Source organism: Mustela erminea, chromosome 4 (assembly GCF_009829155.1).
Source record: "Mustela erminea isolate mMusErm1 chromosome 4, mMusErm1.Pri, whole genome shotgun sequence".
Taxonomy (NCBI): Eukaryota; Metazoa; Chordata; class Mammalia; order Carnivora; family Mustelidae; genus Mustela; species Mustela erminea.
In genome coordinates, this window is record NC_045617.1 from 21,337,412 (window position 1) to 21,353,628 (window position 16,217).

The window sequence follows — 16,217 nt, forward strand, 5'->3', positions numbered from 1 at the left end:
ACCCTTGAGAACAAGACCAACTGTTCTACAAGCAGGTCCGCAGAAAAGGTCCTAATGAAAGTAGACTGATCATAACACAGTAAACGCTTTGAAAAGGAGCACTCTACCAGCTATGGACGCTTCCTTCCACCACATGACCAGACTCCTTTCTGCAGACAGCAGAGGGGATCCACACACAGCCACCCACAGCGAGGCCGCCTCCCTGCTCCTCAGGGTTCACACCTCCAATACCGTCCTCAAAGGGCTGGGGTAAGGAGTACCAGAGACTGCACGTGGGGCCCTGAGCTCATGTCTGCCACATGGAAATAATAAATAATAATAAATAAATAATAAATAATAAATAAATAATAATAAATGTTATTTCAAATCACTTAATGAAAGTTATTTTATCTGTAATAAATGCTTTTTCCAATCATTTTCCTGCATCCAAATCCTACTTAAGGCCCAGTTCAAATACTGCCGCCCATCTATACGGTGAGGAGACACGCTGGGTTCCCTACTCCCAAACCGCCCCCACCCCAGACTCCCCTTCACCTTCCCTTCACAGCCAAGCTTCTGAGCACAGTAGTCTATGTGGCCATTCATTCAGTGACTATGATCATTCGTTAGCACCTGCCACTATGCTGAAACTCTGCTGCTAAATCCAATCAAAACCTTTTAGTCTTTTTAAATTTTATTTTATTTATTTATTTGAGAGAGCATGAGAGGGGGGAAGTCAGAGGGAGAAGCAGACTCCCCATGGGACTGGGAGTCCGATGCGGGACTCGATTCCGGGACTCTGGGATCATGACCCGAGCTGAAGGCCGTTGCCTAACCACCTGAGCCACGCAGGTGCCAAAAACCTTTCAGTCTCTGACGTGCTTGCCGTCTCACTAGCTGCTGACACTGCCGAGAACTCCTGCCTCTGAAAACACTCTGCGCCCTGCTTCCTTCCCACCAACCTGGCCACTCCTTTCATTCCCCGCTGCACACCCGGACCTCCACCCCCGCATACAGCCCGCGAATGCCGAAGTCCCACAGGTCTCTTGACTCTCTCAGGAGCTCCAAACCCAGCCTTCCCACAAGCAGCACAAATTTAAAATGGCAAAAATGAACTCAGCATCTTACTCTATTACTGAATCATTGACTTTAATGAAGCAGCACAAGCATCCAGTCTGTGACTAGAACCACAAACCTCAGGCCCCATGGAGGGGGCCCCATCACCCCCAAGGTCCCGGCTTCACACCACTTTATTGCAATGCTTCTACCTTGGCTCCTCCTGCCTCGACGACTTCAATAGTTTCCAGACAGTCCTTCTGTTTTTTAAACAGCCTTATTGAGATAATAAATTCACCTACCATAAAATTCACCCCTTTAAAGTCAATAAATACTGTGTGGGTTTTAGTTAACAAAGTTGTACCACCATCACTACTGCCTAATTTTAGAGTATTTCTATCACCCCAGGAAGAGTCCCCATACCCTGTAGCAGTTACTCCCCAGTGCCTCCTCCTCCTGCCCCAGCAACCACGAATCTGCTTTCTGTCTCTGTGGCCTGCCTATTCGGGCCACGTCACAGAAAGGCAGCTATACGACCCACAGCCTTCCAGGGCTGTCGGAACCCCTGCCCCGCCTCCACTAATTCCACTCTTCGCTGGATTAAGCTTAATAAAATACAACTCGTGCCATGTCACTTCCTTGGTTAAAACCCTCTCATGGGGGGCACCTGGGTGGCTCACTGGGTTAAAGCCTCTGCCTTTGGCTCAGGTCATGATCCCAGAGCCCCGCATCGGGCTCTCTGCTCGGCAGGGAGCCTGCTTCCTCCTCTCTCTCTGCTTACTTGTGATCTCTGCCTGTCAAATAAATAAATAAAATCTTTAAAACAAAAACAAAAACAAAAACCCTCTCATGGCTCCTGGTAGACGTCAGGACAGTGGTCATGCTCTTCCGCACCTGCCTCCTGCGTCTCCCTCCAGCCCGTCTACGTGCCCCCTTTATCCCCTTTCACTCAGCTTCCCAGACATAATAGACCATGTCACACCTCCACCTGTCTGCCCACAGGGTTTTGTCTGCTTGGAACACACTTTTCTGCTTTATCTATCTGACTGCCACTCACGTCGGAACACCCCACCAGCCAGGAACCCTCGCTAGTGACTCAGATGTCTGGTGCCCATGTTTCTATGGCACCTTCTAGAATAGTCACTATTCTACTGTGCCGTAACACTGTTTTATCTGTCTCCCCATGAGACCATTAGCTACTAACTGAGGGCCCAGGTCCTGTTTCATGCTTCCCCTGCAGCATTTAGCACAGTGTCCAGCATGGAGGAGTCATTTAAGCACTTGTCAAATGAGTGTCAGTATGGTCTTGGAAGTAGCATTAGTTTCATGCACCCCTCGACGCCCAGGAGGCAATGTGCAATAAAGAAGTTCAAAAGAAACACACACCCCTGAATTTCACAAGATATTGCAAAAGGCACATCACTATGAGAACTGTGCCAAAAATAAAACATTCTTCTTAGAAAAAGTAATGGGCAAAAACCATTTGGATTTGGTAGAGTTCCGTGACAAAACAAATAAGATTGTTGTTTGATCTTCAGTGTCCCATGTTGAAAACCCGAAACTCATTAGCGATTTTGCCCTCTGAAAAACTGCTGGTGGAAGTTAGGTTCCAGAGGGCGCCTCGGTGGCTCAGTGGGTTAAAGCCTCTGCCTTCACCTCAGGTCATGATCTCAGGGTCCTGGGATGGAGCCCCACATCGGGCTCTTTGCTCAGCAGGGAGCCTGCCTCCCCCACCCCTCTGCCTGCCCCTCTTGCCTACTTGTGATCTCTGTCAAATAAATAAATAAAATCTTAAAAAAAAAAAAAAAAGAAGTTAGGTTCCAGAAAATAGTTGTCATTTTTACAGAAGAATTTAAGTAAATAAATACGTATAACGAGACATGAAGAGATAAAGATAATTTTGCCGTGGGCAAAGCGGCTTAAAAAAGTACCTGAAGATACACCTTCTTCACACCGGGCACATAATCTGCAATCCGGCCAAAGAGCAGCCGTCCAACTCCTGAAGTGATGCCAATGCACATGAGAACCACCTCTTTGTTTTTTCCATCTTGAAATCTCTCGTTCACATATTTCATCTGTGGGCCAAAGAGAAAAAAGCGACACTAAATATGGTACGAAAAATTGGCAAGTTTTGACACAAAATGCCTTTGTGTCTCCACAATGTTATAGACTCTCACCCCCTTCCAAATCCAAATATTCATAAAATTTCTTCTGTGCTAGTTTTTCATCAGAACATATGAAGACAAGGCTAATGTGATTTAGCTTGCATAAAAGAAACAAGAATCCTCACGAGAGGTCTTTATTAAAAAATGGGTTCCAACATGCATTCCTTTTTTTTTTTTTTTTTGAAGATTTTATTTATTTGACAGACGGAGATCACAAGTAGGCAGAGAAGCAGGCAGAGAGGGAGGGAGAAGGAAGCAGGCTCCCCGCCGAGCAGACAGCCCAATGCGGGGCTCCATCCCAGGTCCCTGGGATGATGACCCGAGCCGAAGGCAGAGGCCTTAACCCACTGAGCCTCCCGGGCGCTCCCCAATACGCATTTTCCAAGTTAGCACGGAGCCATTAGCTAACGGAAGAGAACAGACTTTGAACATGTCGGACAACCTTGCTCTGTCAGGGTCACCTAAGAACGCCATCATCTTCTCTCATTAAAGGCAGTTTAAGGCAGTTTCACATCTTCTCGGAGAACCTGAACTAAACGGCCACCCCTGAAATAAGCTGTCCTGGAGCTTCCAGGATAAAAGTGTAAGGGTCCCTGGCTGTGAATCTGCCCGGCTGTGTAGCATCAGAACAGACAGAGACACAGAAGCAGTTGAACACAGAGGTTAGGAGAAAACCCTCTTAGAAAGACTGCTTGGGTTCAAGTCTAGGGTCCATGCCTTATCAGCCTAGTGACCCTGAATAAGTTCTTAACCTCCAGGTTCTCAATTACCTTGTCTATAATATGGAGATAGCAACAAACCTCAGGAGGGTGGTTTTGAGGACTAAAATAAAGTATCTGTGTAAAGAACTTAGAATAGTGCCTGACACATTTAATAATGATAAAATATTAATTTTAGGGGGCTCCTGGGTGGCTCAGTGGGTCAAGCGTCTGCCTTTGGCTCAGGTCATGATCCCAGGGTCCTGGAATAGAGCCCCACAGCGGGCTCCCTGCTCAGCAGGAGCCTGCTTCTCCCCCTCCTTCTGGCTTGTACACTCTCTCACTGTTTCTGTCTCTCTCTCTCAAATAAATAAAATCTTTTTAAAAAGATATTAATTTTAGGGTTTTTTTTAAAGGACCCTTTCCCTTACTTGACAGTGTGCCTAGAACAGTGACTATGAAATGGCCACCTGACAATGTGTTGGGTTTTTGTTTTTTTTTTAAGATGTATTTATTTGTTTGACAGAGAGAGAGCAAAGCAGAGGGAGTGAAGAGGAAGCCCGAGCCACCCAGACGCCCTGACAATGTTTTAAAAGGCAGTGTGACCAGGCAGGTGCTATCTTGGGTGACAAAACACGCAACTCAGCACCCACCAGCATAAGCTCTGCTCCACAGCCCCAAAGTGTCACCCTCTCTTAGCACATCCATTCTCTCAATGAGCATCTGTGCTCACAGGAGAAAAAGCATGTCTGTCCTCCTACTGCTTTCTCTGAAACCACAGAGATGTTTTCACAAATCCAAACAATTGTTTGAAACAATCAGACTTACTGTTCCCTACACCAAACTTTGGCCTGAATTCCAGAAGCCTGCAAAGCAAATTACCCCAGCAAGTTCAACGGCCCAGTGTTTCCAGGTGGTCCCAGATGCCTTCAGGGATGAATGAACGCCATCCCCTTAAGAGACTTCCATTTTGTATTTTCATGCCCACTTGGATAGACCAACACCAGTGCATCTGCCTTTTCCTTTTCAAAACGGGCAACTCCCATCCCCAACTTCTGCATTTTCACATTGGTCCAGAACAATCCTTTCATCTCATCAATCCCTCATTCATCAGTTGCCCTCTGTCCACATTTGTATTCTTTACTCTGGGATTAAACGCCCCTCATAACCTCTCACCAGTCGAACTTTGTGCCCTTATTACCTACTGACCCTCTACTGAAAAGCAGAAAATGCAGATGTCTACAGGTCTCAGGCAAGTAGCATTAAGGAGTAAAACACGCTTGTCGGAGAGAGGGAGTTCATTATTTCTATACAGGACCACCACGTTGCCAAGTCTATCTCCCAGACCCCTTTTATTTTAAAAGAAAGTCAGAAATTTTTTGTTGAAATGTTGGCACCTACCTTAAATTTGGAATCCAGCAAGCTCCAACCCCATGCAAGCCAAACAGAACATGTCTGCAAACTGCATTAGGCTGGCTCTGATCTTAGCCCGAAACCCATGTGCCCAGCAGATAGATTTATTCAGCATTGCTTAAATGCGTCTCATATTTTTTCTTACCTCTCTACATTTCTGCTACCTCTTGTGTCATCTTTGCCTTTCTGAATCCCACCCATTCTTTAACACTCTGCTCAAACCCCACCTTTTCTATAAAGCTGTCCTTGATCACCTCTGTCTTACATCCACTTCTTGTTACTGCCTAATGTTTTCATTGGCACCTTAAGTACTGAAAGTTCCTACCCAGCCTTTCTAGCTTCTAAAGCTACATATTCTCTTGTGTAAACTCTTACATGTCAAACTAGACCTATCCACCTGCCTGTTCCAAAGACACCACAAAGTCAGCAAGCCCCATTCTGAACTCCTCTCCCCTTCACAACCTGGCCTCCCTCCGTTTCTGGCAACACTACTACTGTTGTCCCCATAACCACAGGGAGAAACTGAGTAACCATCCTAGATTACTCCCTCTCCGTCCCCTAAGATCCAGGAGTCACCCCTAAATTCTGATGATTTTACCTCCTACCCTTCTCAGACACACTTTAGTTTAGGTTCCTTTTTGTTTGTTTGTTTGTTTGTTTTTAATTGAAGAATGGTAAAGTGATAGTACAAAGCTCCCGAGAGAGGGGTGCCACAGTTTAGGTTCCTATCACTCCTCACTTAGACAACAGCCTTCGAGCATGCTTCTGGCTTGAGGACCCACTCCTGAATCGCAGTCTCTTCTCTAAGACCACCAGATGAAGTTCAAAATTAAAACACTTCTCGGCCTAAGATCCTTTGCTGGCTCCCACAGTCTTCAGGGTAAAGCTCCGACTCCTGGTTGGACAGATGAAAGCCTTCCTGCTTTGTTGCCACAGCCTCACCTCCAGCTCCCGGCACGCTAACACTGTGCTGCCCGATTTGGTAGCTACTAGCTATGTGGGGACTACTGAGCCCCGAAAATGGAGCTAGTAAGTACAAAACACACGACCAATTTGGAAAACTTACTGAAAAGAAAGCATGTAAAATACCTGAATAATTTAAAAACTGACTCCAAGCTGAAATATTTTGCCTGTATTAGTTACTACCTTCATATAATTGTTTAAGATTTGGAAACTAGAAAACTATAAATTACATACGCAGCTTGCATTGCATTTCTATTGAATGGTGCTGGTCTAAGAAATCCACTTGTGGCTGCACAGAGGAGAGAGCTGTTGATAAAGGTAACCTCTAACTGGCTTATTTCTCTGGGTCTTTATCACCCCCCATGAAGTGAAATTAGTTAGACAAAGTGGAAAGATGGATTCCAGCTCATTCTGAAGAAAATAAATACCCTGACTTATGGCAGGTGGGATATAATTATGTGTATTCACCAGCTTTATTTTGGAATTTGAATCCAAACAATGTATTATTCTACTTCAGTAAGTACCCACAGGATCTATTATAACTTTTTAAAAGACATTCTTCAGTATTCAAGAAAACTAAATTCACTAGCCATTTCTTTGATAAAACTAAGAACACCTGCCTGCCAAAGTGCTATCATCTTTTATTAGTGCTTTATTTCTCCCCTTGTCCTACTTTATAATCCTATATGAAATACTACGGTGAAATATTTGGGGCCTTTTGAAAGTCGTTAAGTTTGGTAAATTCAAACTACGCTTAAGTGGAAACTTACTTCCTCAACTATAAGGGGTGTTATTTCATTGAAATGTATTGCTGTTGTTGCTGTTAAAATAAAACAAGTACTTCAGCTTCTAATACCTCCTCCCCACCAGCAGCCAAAATCTGCAAGCTAAAAAAGTTTCTCTGGTCAGTAAGTGAGGGAATTTGAGGGCCCGGAGAACGGAATCTAGGGATGCTGGATCTCTGGGTCCGAGAGATCCTTCCTCACTGAGGTTCCAGTACCCAGAAGATCTGATGTTTCTCCTTACAGCCTGGGCCTCCCATGATTGCCGCAGACTATTTTATGAGTCTCTACCTACGTCTCATCCTCTGGACACTGGCATGCCTGTAGCAGAAAGCATGAATACTGGGCAAAATTGCTATGTCTAATAACAAATTACATGGATAAGAACATGAAAATATTGGACAGATGTTTCCATACTTGATCTAACTTATTTTAGCCTTTTTTTTGTTGAGGGAGGGGGCGAGCAGGGCAAGGGGAAGAGGTAGAGAGCAAGAGGGAGAGCGAGAGAGAGAGCGAGAGAGAGAGAGAGAATCCTAAGCAGGTTCCACGTAGAGCACAGCATGGAATTTGATCCCACGACTCTGAGATTTTGACCTAAGCCCAAATCAAGAGTCAGAGACTCAACTGACTGAGCCACCAGGCGCGCCTTAAATCTCACTTTTTTTTAATGAGCATTTTCTTAAAGATTTATTTTAGAGAGAGAGAAAGGGGGAGAGAGACACACTCAAGCAGACTCCCCGCTGAGTGCAGAGCCCAAAGCAGGGCTTGATCGCGGGACCATGAGATCATGAACAGGACCACTCCACTGACTGAGCCACCAGACACCCCTAATCTAATCACAGGGCTTAAAACGGAGGCCACTGGTGCAAAAGGAAGAACACCATTCTGTAGAGCAGCTGTTTCAAGCAGACTTTATCTGAACGTGTGTGTGCCTTCCATGCAGGAGTCAGTCTTTTATTTCTTCCCCCAAACACGCGTTTACTTCTCTCACAGATGACTAAAACCTCGCTGACACTTTGAATGCCCCCTGCTCCTGAAACATTTTTCATCATTTGAGCAAGAACTTTTGTTAACCATAAAAGCTATTTTTGGACTGTGTGAAACCCTATTTACTGTTTTGTTACCCGAAGTAACCAAGAACTCATATCCCTAAATATCTGCTCATTCTACATTATGGGTGAAAGAAAGAAAAACAAAAACAAAAACAAAGCAGTTCACAGTTTTCCTTTCCTCCCAACCATTCCCTCTTCAAGTAAATGGTGATTCAACCTGTATCTGCAGATGACATGTTTCTGACCAGCCAGCTGAAGGGACAGGTCCCTCTCCCCTCACTGGAGCCCAGAGGCAGATTCCTTTTGAGAGGCTGGGGAAGGAGCCCAAGAAAGTCATCTTGCTGGGTTGGCTTCTCTCCCCTCTCCACGTCTCCCCTGCGGAGGAGCCAAGGCGCCAGACACAGGGAGACATCAGACCTAGTGTTCTTCCAGGAAGAATCCAGGCTGAGTCCTCTGGTTTTTAGTCAACCATGAAGGAAACTAAATGAGTGGCCATAGTATAAAACCAACTCCAATAAAGCTGATAAATGCGGTAGAAACTCAAGTGTCTCCTTGACAAATAGCTGCACAACAGAAGAATACCCAATAGGAGGGAGCCCTACAGCACCTTATTTGCAGAAACCCTCGAAACCCAGTGGTGGTACATACCAGCAAAGCAAGGAAGTCATTGGTCAAAAAGGTCTAATAATTAGGGGCACCTGGGTGGCTCAGTGGGTTAAGCCTCTGCCTTCAATTCAGGTCAGGATCCCAGGGTCCTGGGATCGAGTCCCGCATTGGTCTCTCTGCTCAGTGGCGAGCCTGCTTCCTCCTCTCTCTGCCTACTTATGATCTCTGTCTGTCAAGTAAATAAATAAAATCTAAAAAAAAAAAAAAAAAAAAAGGTCTGATAATTACCTACTGCTGTTTTCTGGAAGTATGTGACTTGGCCAATGCCATAATGATCTTTAGCCTCAACTGTCCTTGTCTCCAACTTTTTAAGGGGATGGGTGACCTTTGCTTAATGTCTTCTATTTAACATTATGTAACTTATTACATAAAGAAGATGATCAAACTTTTGTTGGACTGTGTATCTTTGGGGAACAGTTAAAGAAGAGGAACTAGGGGACACTTCAAGATAACTATTTCTGATGCTGGACGTGCGGTAACAGCTGCTGAGTCAAGTTCAGAGTGCTAAAAAAAAAACCCAAAAGGCAGTAATGTCAGGAGGCTGGGAAAGCAAGACAGAAACCGCCCCAACAGAGCAGGGCTGGTGAGGGTGCTACCAGAGCTTCGGCTGCCTCTGCAGAACTCGCCCCAGAAAAAGCAACAGTATTTGTCACCCGAGGTTGTTGCAGTTACTGTGGCCTTTGAGAGACAAGCAGATTCTGGTAACGCAGCCTTATCTGTCCTTGCCTGGGAGGATTCTGACTCCCTGACCTTCCGCCCTTCTTCACGTCCACAACAGCAAACTGGACAACAGGCGCTCATTCTGTCCCTAGAAAAAACCTGCCTCTCTTATGGTACGTGCCACCGCCAAAAATGCGGCATTAACGCTGCACAATATTTTCAGGGGTTTTGTAACAAAGATTTTTGCAGCTCCCTACTTTCCAACAAGGATTCGGAGTTCAAAGCGCTTCTAGCCACTTGCTCTTCGCCCCAGAGACGAGCGGCTTCTGCCTGGTGCCTGTCACTTGCATGCAACCTCCATCCAACATTTGAAAAGCTATTCCATCCCTCTAAGAGACCGGTCTGCTGAAAATATACTTCTTTAAAGACAAACTCAAAGAGAAGAGCCTGGCCCCTTTAAAAATTAGAAAGGGAGCAGAAAGCCTGCTAGAGTAGTTAATGGATAATCTTAGAATTTGTTGCAAATCAAAACTTTACACTACCCTTTGACTTCACAGTAAGATGAATAGAAATCTGAGTAGGAAATAGGGTTTGGTCTGTTTTTTTTCTTCCTCTGTCTTTTTTAAGCAACTGTGTTTTCTCTATCTCTGTTTCTGCTAAGAAAAGGAAGTAAATTAAAACAAGAGGGGCATTCACTTAGAAAGTTTTTTTTAATTTTACATGTGCACTGTGCACCAGCAAGCCCACTGAGGTGATCAAAGGTGAAAAAAAACTAAACTCACAGACTTGGAAACACAAAATTAAGCCCTTTATCTCAAAATAATATTGAAATACAACTGATGGCTATTAAAAGATATTCCTTGATTAGATCAGCCTCCAATGTTTTAGCTTGTTAAATTTGATCAACTGTGCTTTGAGAATAAAACAGTGCTAAGATCTGCTTGAAGTACAAACATACAATTCTTTGCCTACCAACATTTTTACGAATTGCCATCTTCAGGCATCCCAGTGTCTCTTACTAACAAGATGTTTCTGTCAGCACCACACCTGTGGAGCAGGTACCAACCGCCTCCTCAGCAGCTGACTAGGTCAGGAGCAGACCTTTGGCCTGACAGGATTTCCCGAGGCACAGGGAGTGGGCTCGGTTGGTTTTCTGAAACAGCCAGTCTTTCCATTTCATCACAATGGGCTTCTGTGGTGTCAGTAATCACAGTTGGCGCTGCTAAGATACGTAAAGGTCAGGACTGAGAAAATAGAGGAAGAGTTTCTGAATGACGGTTACTTAACAGCCACCAAGGAGCAAAAGAAACACCAAGACACAGAAGAGTTCAGAAGGAAGAAAAATGGCTGATGGCTCAAAAAACCCTGATCTGATTTTAAAAACATCTTCTCATTCTAAAATTTCTTTAAAGAACTTATTTTGTCTTTTTTTTTTTTAAGATTTTATTTATTTACTTGAAAAAGAGAGATCACAAGTAGGCAGAGAGGCAGGCAGAGAGAGAGGAAGGGAAGCAGGCCCCCTGCCGAGCAGAGAGCCCAATGCAGGACTCGATCCCAGGACCCCAAGATCATGACCTGAGCCGAAGGCGGCGGCTTAACCCACTGAGCCACCCAGGCGCCCTGCCCTTTTTTTTTTTTTTTTTTTTAAAAACATTCCCGGAGATTAAAAAAAAAAAAAAGGCAAAACAAAAAACATAAATAGTCCATCCTTGACATAGCATTCACTAGATTGGCTCTAGATTTGGCAAAATGTTCTAAGGAATGATCAGTCAAATCCAGTTTGGGATTTTGATGCCAGTTCAAATAATCCTGAATTTTAGGAGATGGACTTCAACTTCAAAGAGAGAGATAGATAGATAGATAGATAGATAAATAAATAAATAAATAAATGAATGAATGAATGAATGCATGCCTAGGGTTTGGGAGTAACTTGAAGTTTAGTGACCCTGACAATTTCTATGCCAGATATCTCACGAATTATCAAAAACTGTTCTAGTCCTTCCTGAGCAATGAAAGATATTTAATCTGTTGAGTTTATTTACATTTATTAATTCCACCTAAACCTAAATTTGATTCAAAACAGTCTCCTTCTTGGCGTCTCATTCCTGGCACAGACTCGGTGCTCTCTCAGACCCTTGGTTCCCAGCTAATTTGGATGAACACAGTGCACTGAGAAGACAGTGTCTGTCTGGGGGTCAGGCCTGATTCTTGATTTCAGTTCAGGTCATGATCTCAGGGGTTGTGAGCTCAAGCCCTCCGGACTAGGTGTGGAGCCTACTTGGGATTCTCTCCCTCTGCCTCTGCCCATCCTTCTTGTTAAAAACAAAAACAAAAGCAAGAGTGTCTGCCTGTGAAGGAGTTAGAGCATCTGCCCTCTGGTAACATGGCTGCAGAGGGCTCAGCCCCAGTCCAAAACCCACCTGCGTGACTAATACTTCAAAGAGCACTCTGAAAATACACCCCGGCCACAGCAGCCCTGCAGGCGTGGATTCCTGTTTGTGATGAAAGCTCTTCTGAGATATCATGGGTTTCCATGTTTGCGTGTGTTTAGAAAAGGGGAGGTGTCCCACTCCTCCCGGCTTTGTAAAGTCATACAGTGATGAGTCTTCTCTATAATTCGAAGAATTATCTAATTGCTAACCAACTCCCTAGTATCATATCAAGTTAAAAATATTCTTTTTATCTGAATGATGATGAAAAATAGTTAGAATTGGGCCTAGATCAGTTTTCCTACCACTAATGTCATTTCCATATATTTCTGAGATTGTCTACCCCCAGCTTTTTCTTTTCTGTTCTTTATTACCCTTTCCTAAGAAATTATTTTAAATATGTACAGTTCTGTTTTGTGGTTTTAAAGTTTCAGGAAGAAAAAGACCACACTGCTAGAGAGGGACAGATAAGATAAGAAAATGCAAAGCCTGAGTGGTCTAGATTAAGGATGCCGGCACAGCAGAGAGAAAACTTTTGTGATTGAGAGTTGGAAGGTCCAGGCATAGCAGGGGGAAAAAAATCTTTGGAGCTGAATTATGAGCTCTACCCCTTACTGATTTTCAGATCTTGGACATCAGTTTCCTGATCTGAAACCAATACTGCACGTTTGTTCACAATTTGGCCAGTAACATCCCCTCAGGGGTGTTTTGGAAATTTGTGGAGGGCATTTTAATCTTTCTAATAAGGTTGTGCCCAAGTATTAACTTTTTAAAAATTTTTAAATAAAACTTATATCACCTAGTATTTACCATTTTAACCATTTTTTTAAGTGTATAGTTGCTGGGCATTAAATATTTAAGATATTTAATCTGTTGAGTTTATTTACATTTATTAATTCCACCTAAACCTAAATTTGATTCAAAACAGTCTCCTTCTTGGCGACTTACCCTCTGCTGCCATCACCACTTTCTATCCCCAGAACATTCTTGTTCTCCCAGACTGAACACTGTTTCCATGAAATTTCCCCAAACCCCTGGCAACCACCACCATTCTACTTTGTTTCTATGAATGTGACTACTCTGGGTACCTCCGTATTTGACCTTCTATAGCTTATTTCACTCAGAGTAATGTCTTCAGGTTTCTTCCATGTTGTAGCGTGTAGCCCAAGCATTAACGCTAGAGGCTGCTTTTAGGCAATAGGTTTGAGCAATGGAAACCCGAGCAAGGCAAAAGGGTTCACAGTGACCACTGACCACCAAGCTGACCCAAACAAGCTCATTAAGTGACCCACCTTGAAACAGCCATTAGGCCCTAACTGACCATTACAACCAAGCACAAGCAAGATTACTAAGAAAGGAAGGTAAGTTCCCACAATCCTTCCCTCTGCCCTATAACTGGTGCACCACCACCACCTTGTCAGAAGACAGTCCCTCCTTTGCTGTCCTACCCACTCCTCCCTTGCACCGTATTCAACAAATTTCTATCTCCGTTGTTCTGTCTTGGGTGAATTCTCTCACACCTGTGCCACTAGCCCCCACCCAGCTGGAATGCCCCACATTTGGTGGCCAGTTTGGAGACCCTCTGTCAGCTCTGGACTCTCTCCAGATTCTCCAGGAACTTCTCGGGACTTTCCCTCAACGGAACTGACTCTCGTAACCTCTGAGCAAACTTACTCTTTGGTGAGGATCTGAAGCCCCACGGGGAACACGCCAGACCATCCTTGCCTGAATGGGTCAGGGATTCCCCCCCCCCTTTTTCTTTTCAGCCCTTTGGCAACCAACCCTAGTACTCCCCAGACAACTGGATGTCTCTGACCAAAATGGCTCCCTGTTGCGGTCTGAAGGTCTGAGGGCAAACAGGTTGGACTGCCCATGCCTGTGAGGGTGAAGCACCCCTTTCACTCTCCTCCCACTCCATCTACGGCTCATCTAGGGTGAACGGGCACCCCTTAGAGACTCAGCTGGGACCCTCTCTTGAGACTGGCTGACTCTCAGCTTCCTTGCTTCCCTTCTTGCCTTTGTTCTGGCAGATCCAGCTGCTGTCTTGACCTACAGGAAAAACACATTTCCACACATCTGAGGGGTGAGTTCTCTCCCTTATTTTTCCAACCCTGCCAACCATGTGTCCGGCTTTCCCTGTTGCAGGAGACACCCCGGCAAGGACTGCAACTGCCATTCGCCCGTGCCCCTCTCCTTGGTGGGTTGCCCCAGAAGGGTCAGTTGCCCTGCATAAGGTCCCATATTTTTCAGGTCAGTGGGAAGCCCTGACTGAAAGTGCGACCAGAAGTCAGAGTCTTGGGGCACCTGAGTGGCTCAGAGGGTTAAGCCTCTGCCTTCAGCTCAGCTCGTGGTCAGGGTCCTGGGATCGAGCCCCAGGAGGGAGCCTGCTTCCCCCTCTCTCCACCTACTTGTGATCTTTCTCTTTATGTCAAATAAATAAATAAAATCTTAAAAAAGAAAGAAAGAAAGACAGACAGACAGACAGAAGTCAGTTTCATTCCTTTTGGTGGGACAGCTCCTTGGAAATCAGCAGCAGTCTTTCCCACTCTGGGACAAGCCTCCTCTATTCCTTTGGACTCACTCTTGGGCTGTATTCTTTAAAACTGGAACAAATCTACAGACCTATACCCCTGAAACAAATAATACATTTTATGTTAAATTTAAAAATTAAAAATTAAACATAAAGAAAAAGAAAGTATACTTCTGGGAGAAAAAAAAAATACTGGAACAAATTACAAATTTGACCCCCAAAGCCTGAGGAAAAACATTTCTTCTTTTTATGTAACATTTCCTGGCCTCAGTACAGATCAAGACGTATGGCTCCTCCACAGAACCCTTTCTTACAATACTATTTTCTAACTTGGCCTCTTTTGCTGGAACACTTCCAAACAGTTGGAGATCTCGCAGGCACAAGGCTTCACAGCACTGTCCCCAAAATCCTGACCTCCACAAAAACTGTAGAATTTATCTTGCTCAGTTTCATGGCCCATCTGACCCTGTGTATAGCTTTCATAGTCTGTGGTAACCTGAAACTTTCAAGTTTTGCTTCAATGATAAAATGAAATCATTGGACAGTGATGTCATTTCCAAATAAGATAAAATATTAAAGTATTGATTACTAAATATAGGTTTATGCTTTTGGCTTCCCACTGCAGAGAAACTAAAGATACCTGGGTCTGTAGGAAAACATGCTTTGTGCCTTATTGGAAGACTGTCCTATGAAGGGAAAGCTTTAGTAAAGAATTTTGGGACGCCTGGGAGGCTGAGTCGGTTAAGCATCCAACTCTTGATTTTGACTAGGTCATGGTCTCAGGGTCGTGAGACGGAGCCCCATTTCATGCTCCTCACTCCGTGGGGAGTCTGCTTTTCTCTCTCTCTCCCTCCCTCTACCCCCTTCCACTCTACCCCTGCGCCCACATGCATGTGCAAACTCTAAAACAACTTTTTAAAGGAATTTTGGGGCCGCCTGGGTGGCTCAGTCAGTTAAGCATTTGCCTTCAGCTCAGGTCGTGATCCCAGGCTCCTGGCATCAAGTCCCACATCGGGATCCCTGCTCAGTGGGGAGTCTGCTTCTCCTTCTCTGCTCCCACTCCCCCTGCTTGTGCTGTCAAATAAATAATATCTTTAAAAAAATAAAAAAGACAGTTTTCTTGGATTAAGTCTGCTCTTAATAAGAAAATGGAAGAGGTTGTTTTTGTTTTCTCTGTATTTGCCCAGAAAACCAAAGTTTCTGTTTTGTCTTTGTTGGGTCTTTGGTTACTTAAGAGAACTAAAACTTCTCAATATTAAAGGAGCTAAGTTTGGCTAACAACTGTGTAACCCTCTTTTTGCCTTTGGAATCTCTCATTGCCACTTTGGGTAAATAAGTTTTAAGTGTTGTAATGATTTGTAATCCTATTTGGGCAGGCACTTTATAACTTTGAGGATTTTTTTAGGCAAAATTCCCAAGATTCAAATTCTAAATGAAATCTTTTTGACTGAGCTTGTTTATTCAGTATGCTAACTTAATCCAGAATTTAGAAATTATATGAAATCCCTGAAGTTTCAAAATGTTTTAGTATAGGGTCATCACTTGACATTCTAATTATTAAAATGCTAGGTGTCACAGAAATAACCGGATTTCCTGGTCTGCTGCATTATAATGTATTCTCAGATCAGATCTTCAACCATGTCCACTTCTAAGGGTTTTGTGGGGTTTTTTTTTTTTTTTTTTGGTCATTTATAGTTGTTCTGTTGCTCTTGCAAAATGAGTTTTGTCTTCAAGGGGATTCATAAAAAAGACTTTTGACAAATAGAGGTTTTTGAGGTCTTTAAAATCATAAAATTAAAATGGGTAAGAATTTCCAGAACCAGC

At 44.0% G+C, this 16,217-nt stretch overlaps 1 protein-coding gene across 1 annotated transcript in view; it reads right to left on the reverse strand.

Annotated features, from left to right (window-relative positions):
• SLC16A10 (solute carrier family 16 member 10) overlaps positions 1-16,217 on the reverse strand; it is a 124,022-nt gene that overhangs the window by 13,374 nt on the left and 94,431 nt on the right. Inside the window, exon 4 of the mRNA XM_032338793.1 lies at positions 2,967-3,110. Within this exon, the coding sequence (XP_032194684.1) occupies positions 2,967-3,110 (144 nt within the window). The remainder of the gene's footprint in view (positions 1-2,966; positions 3,111-16,217) is intronic.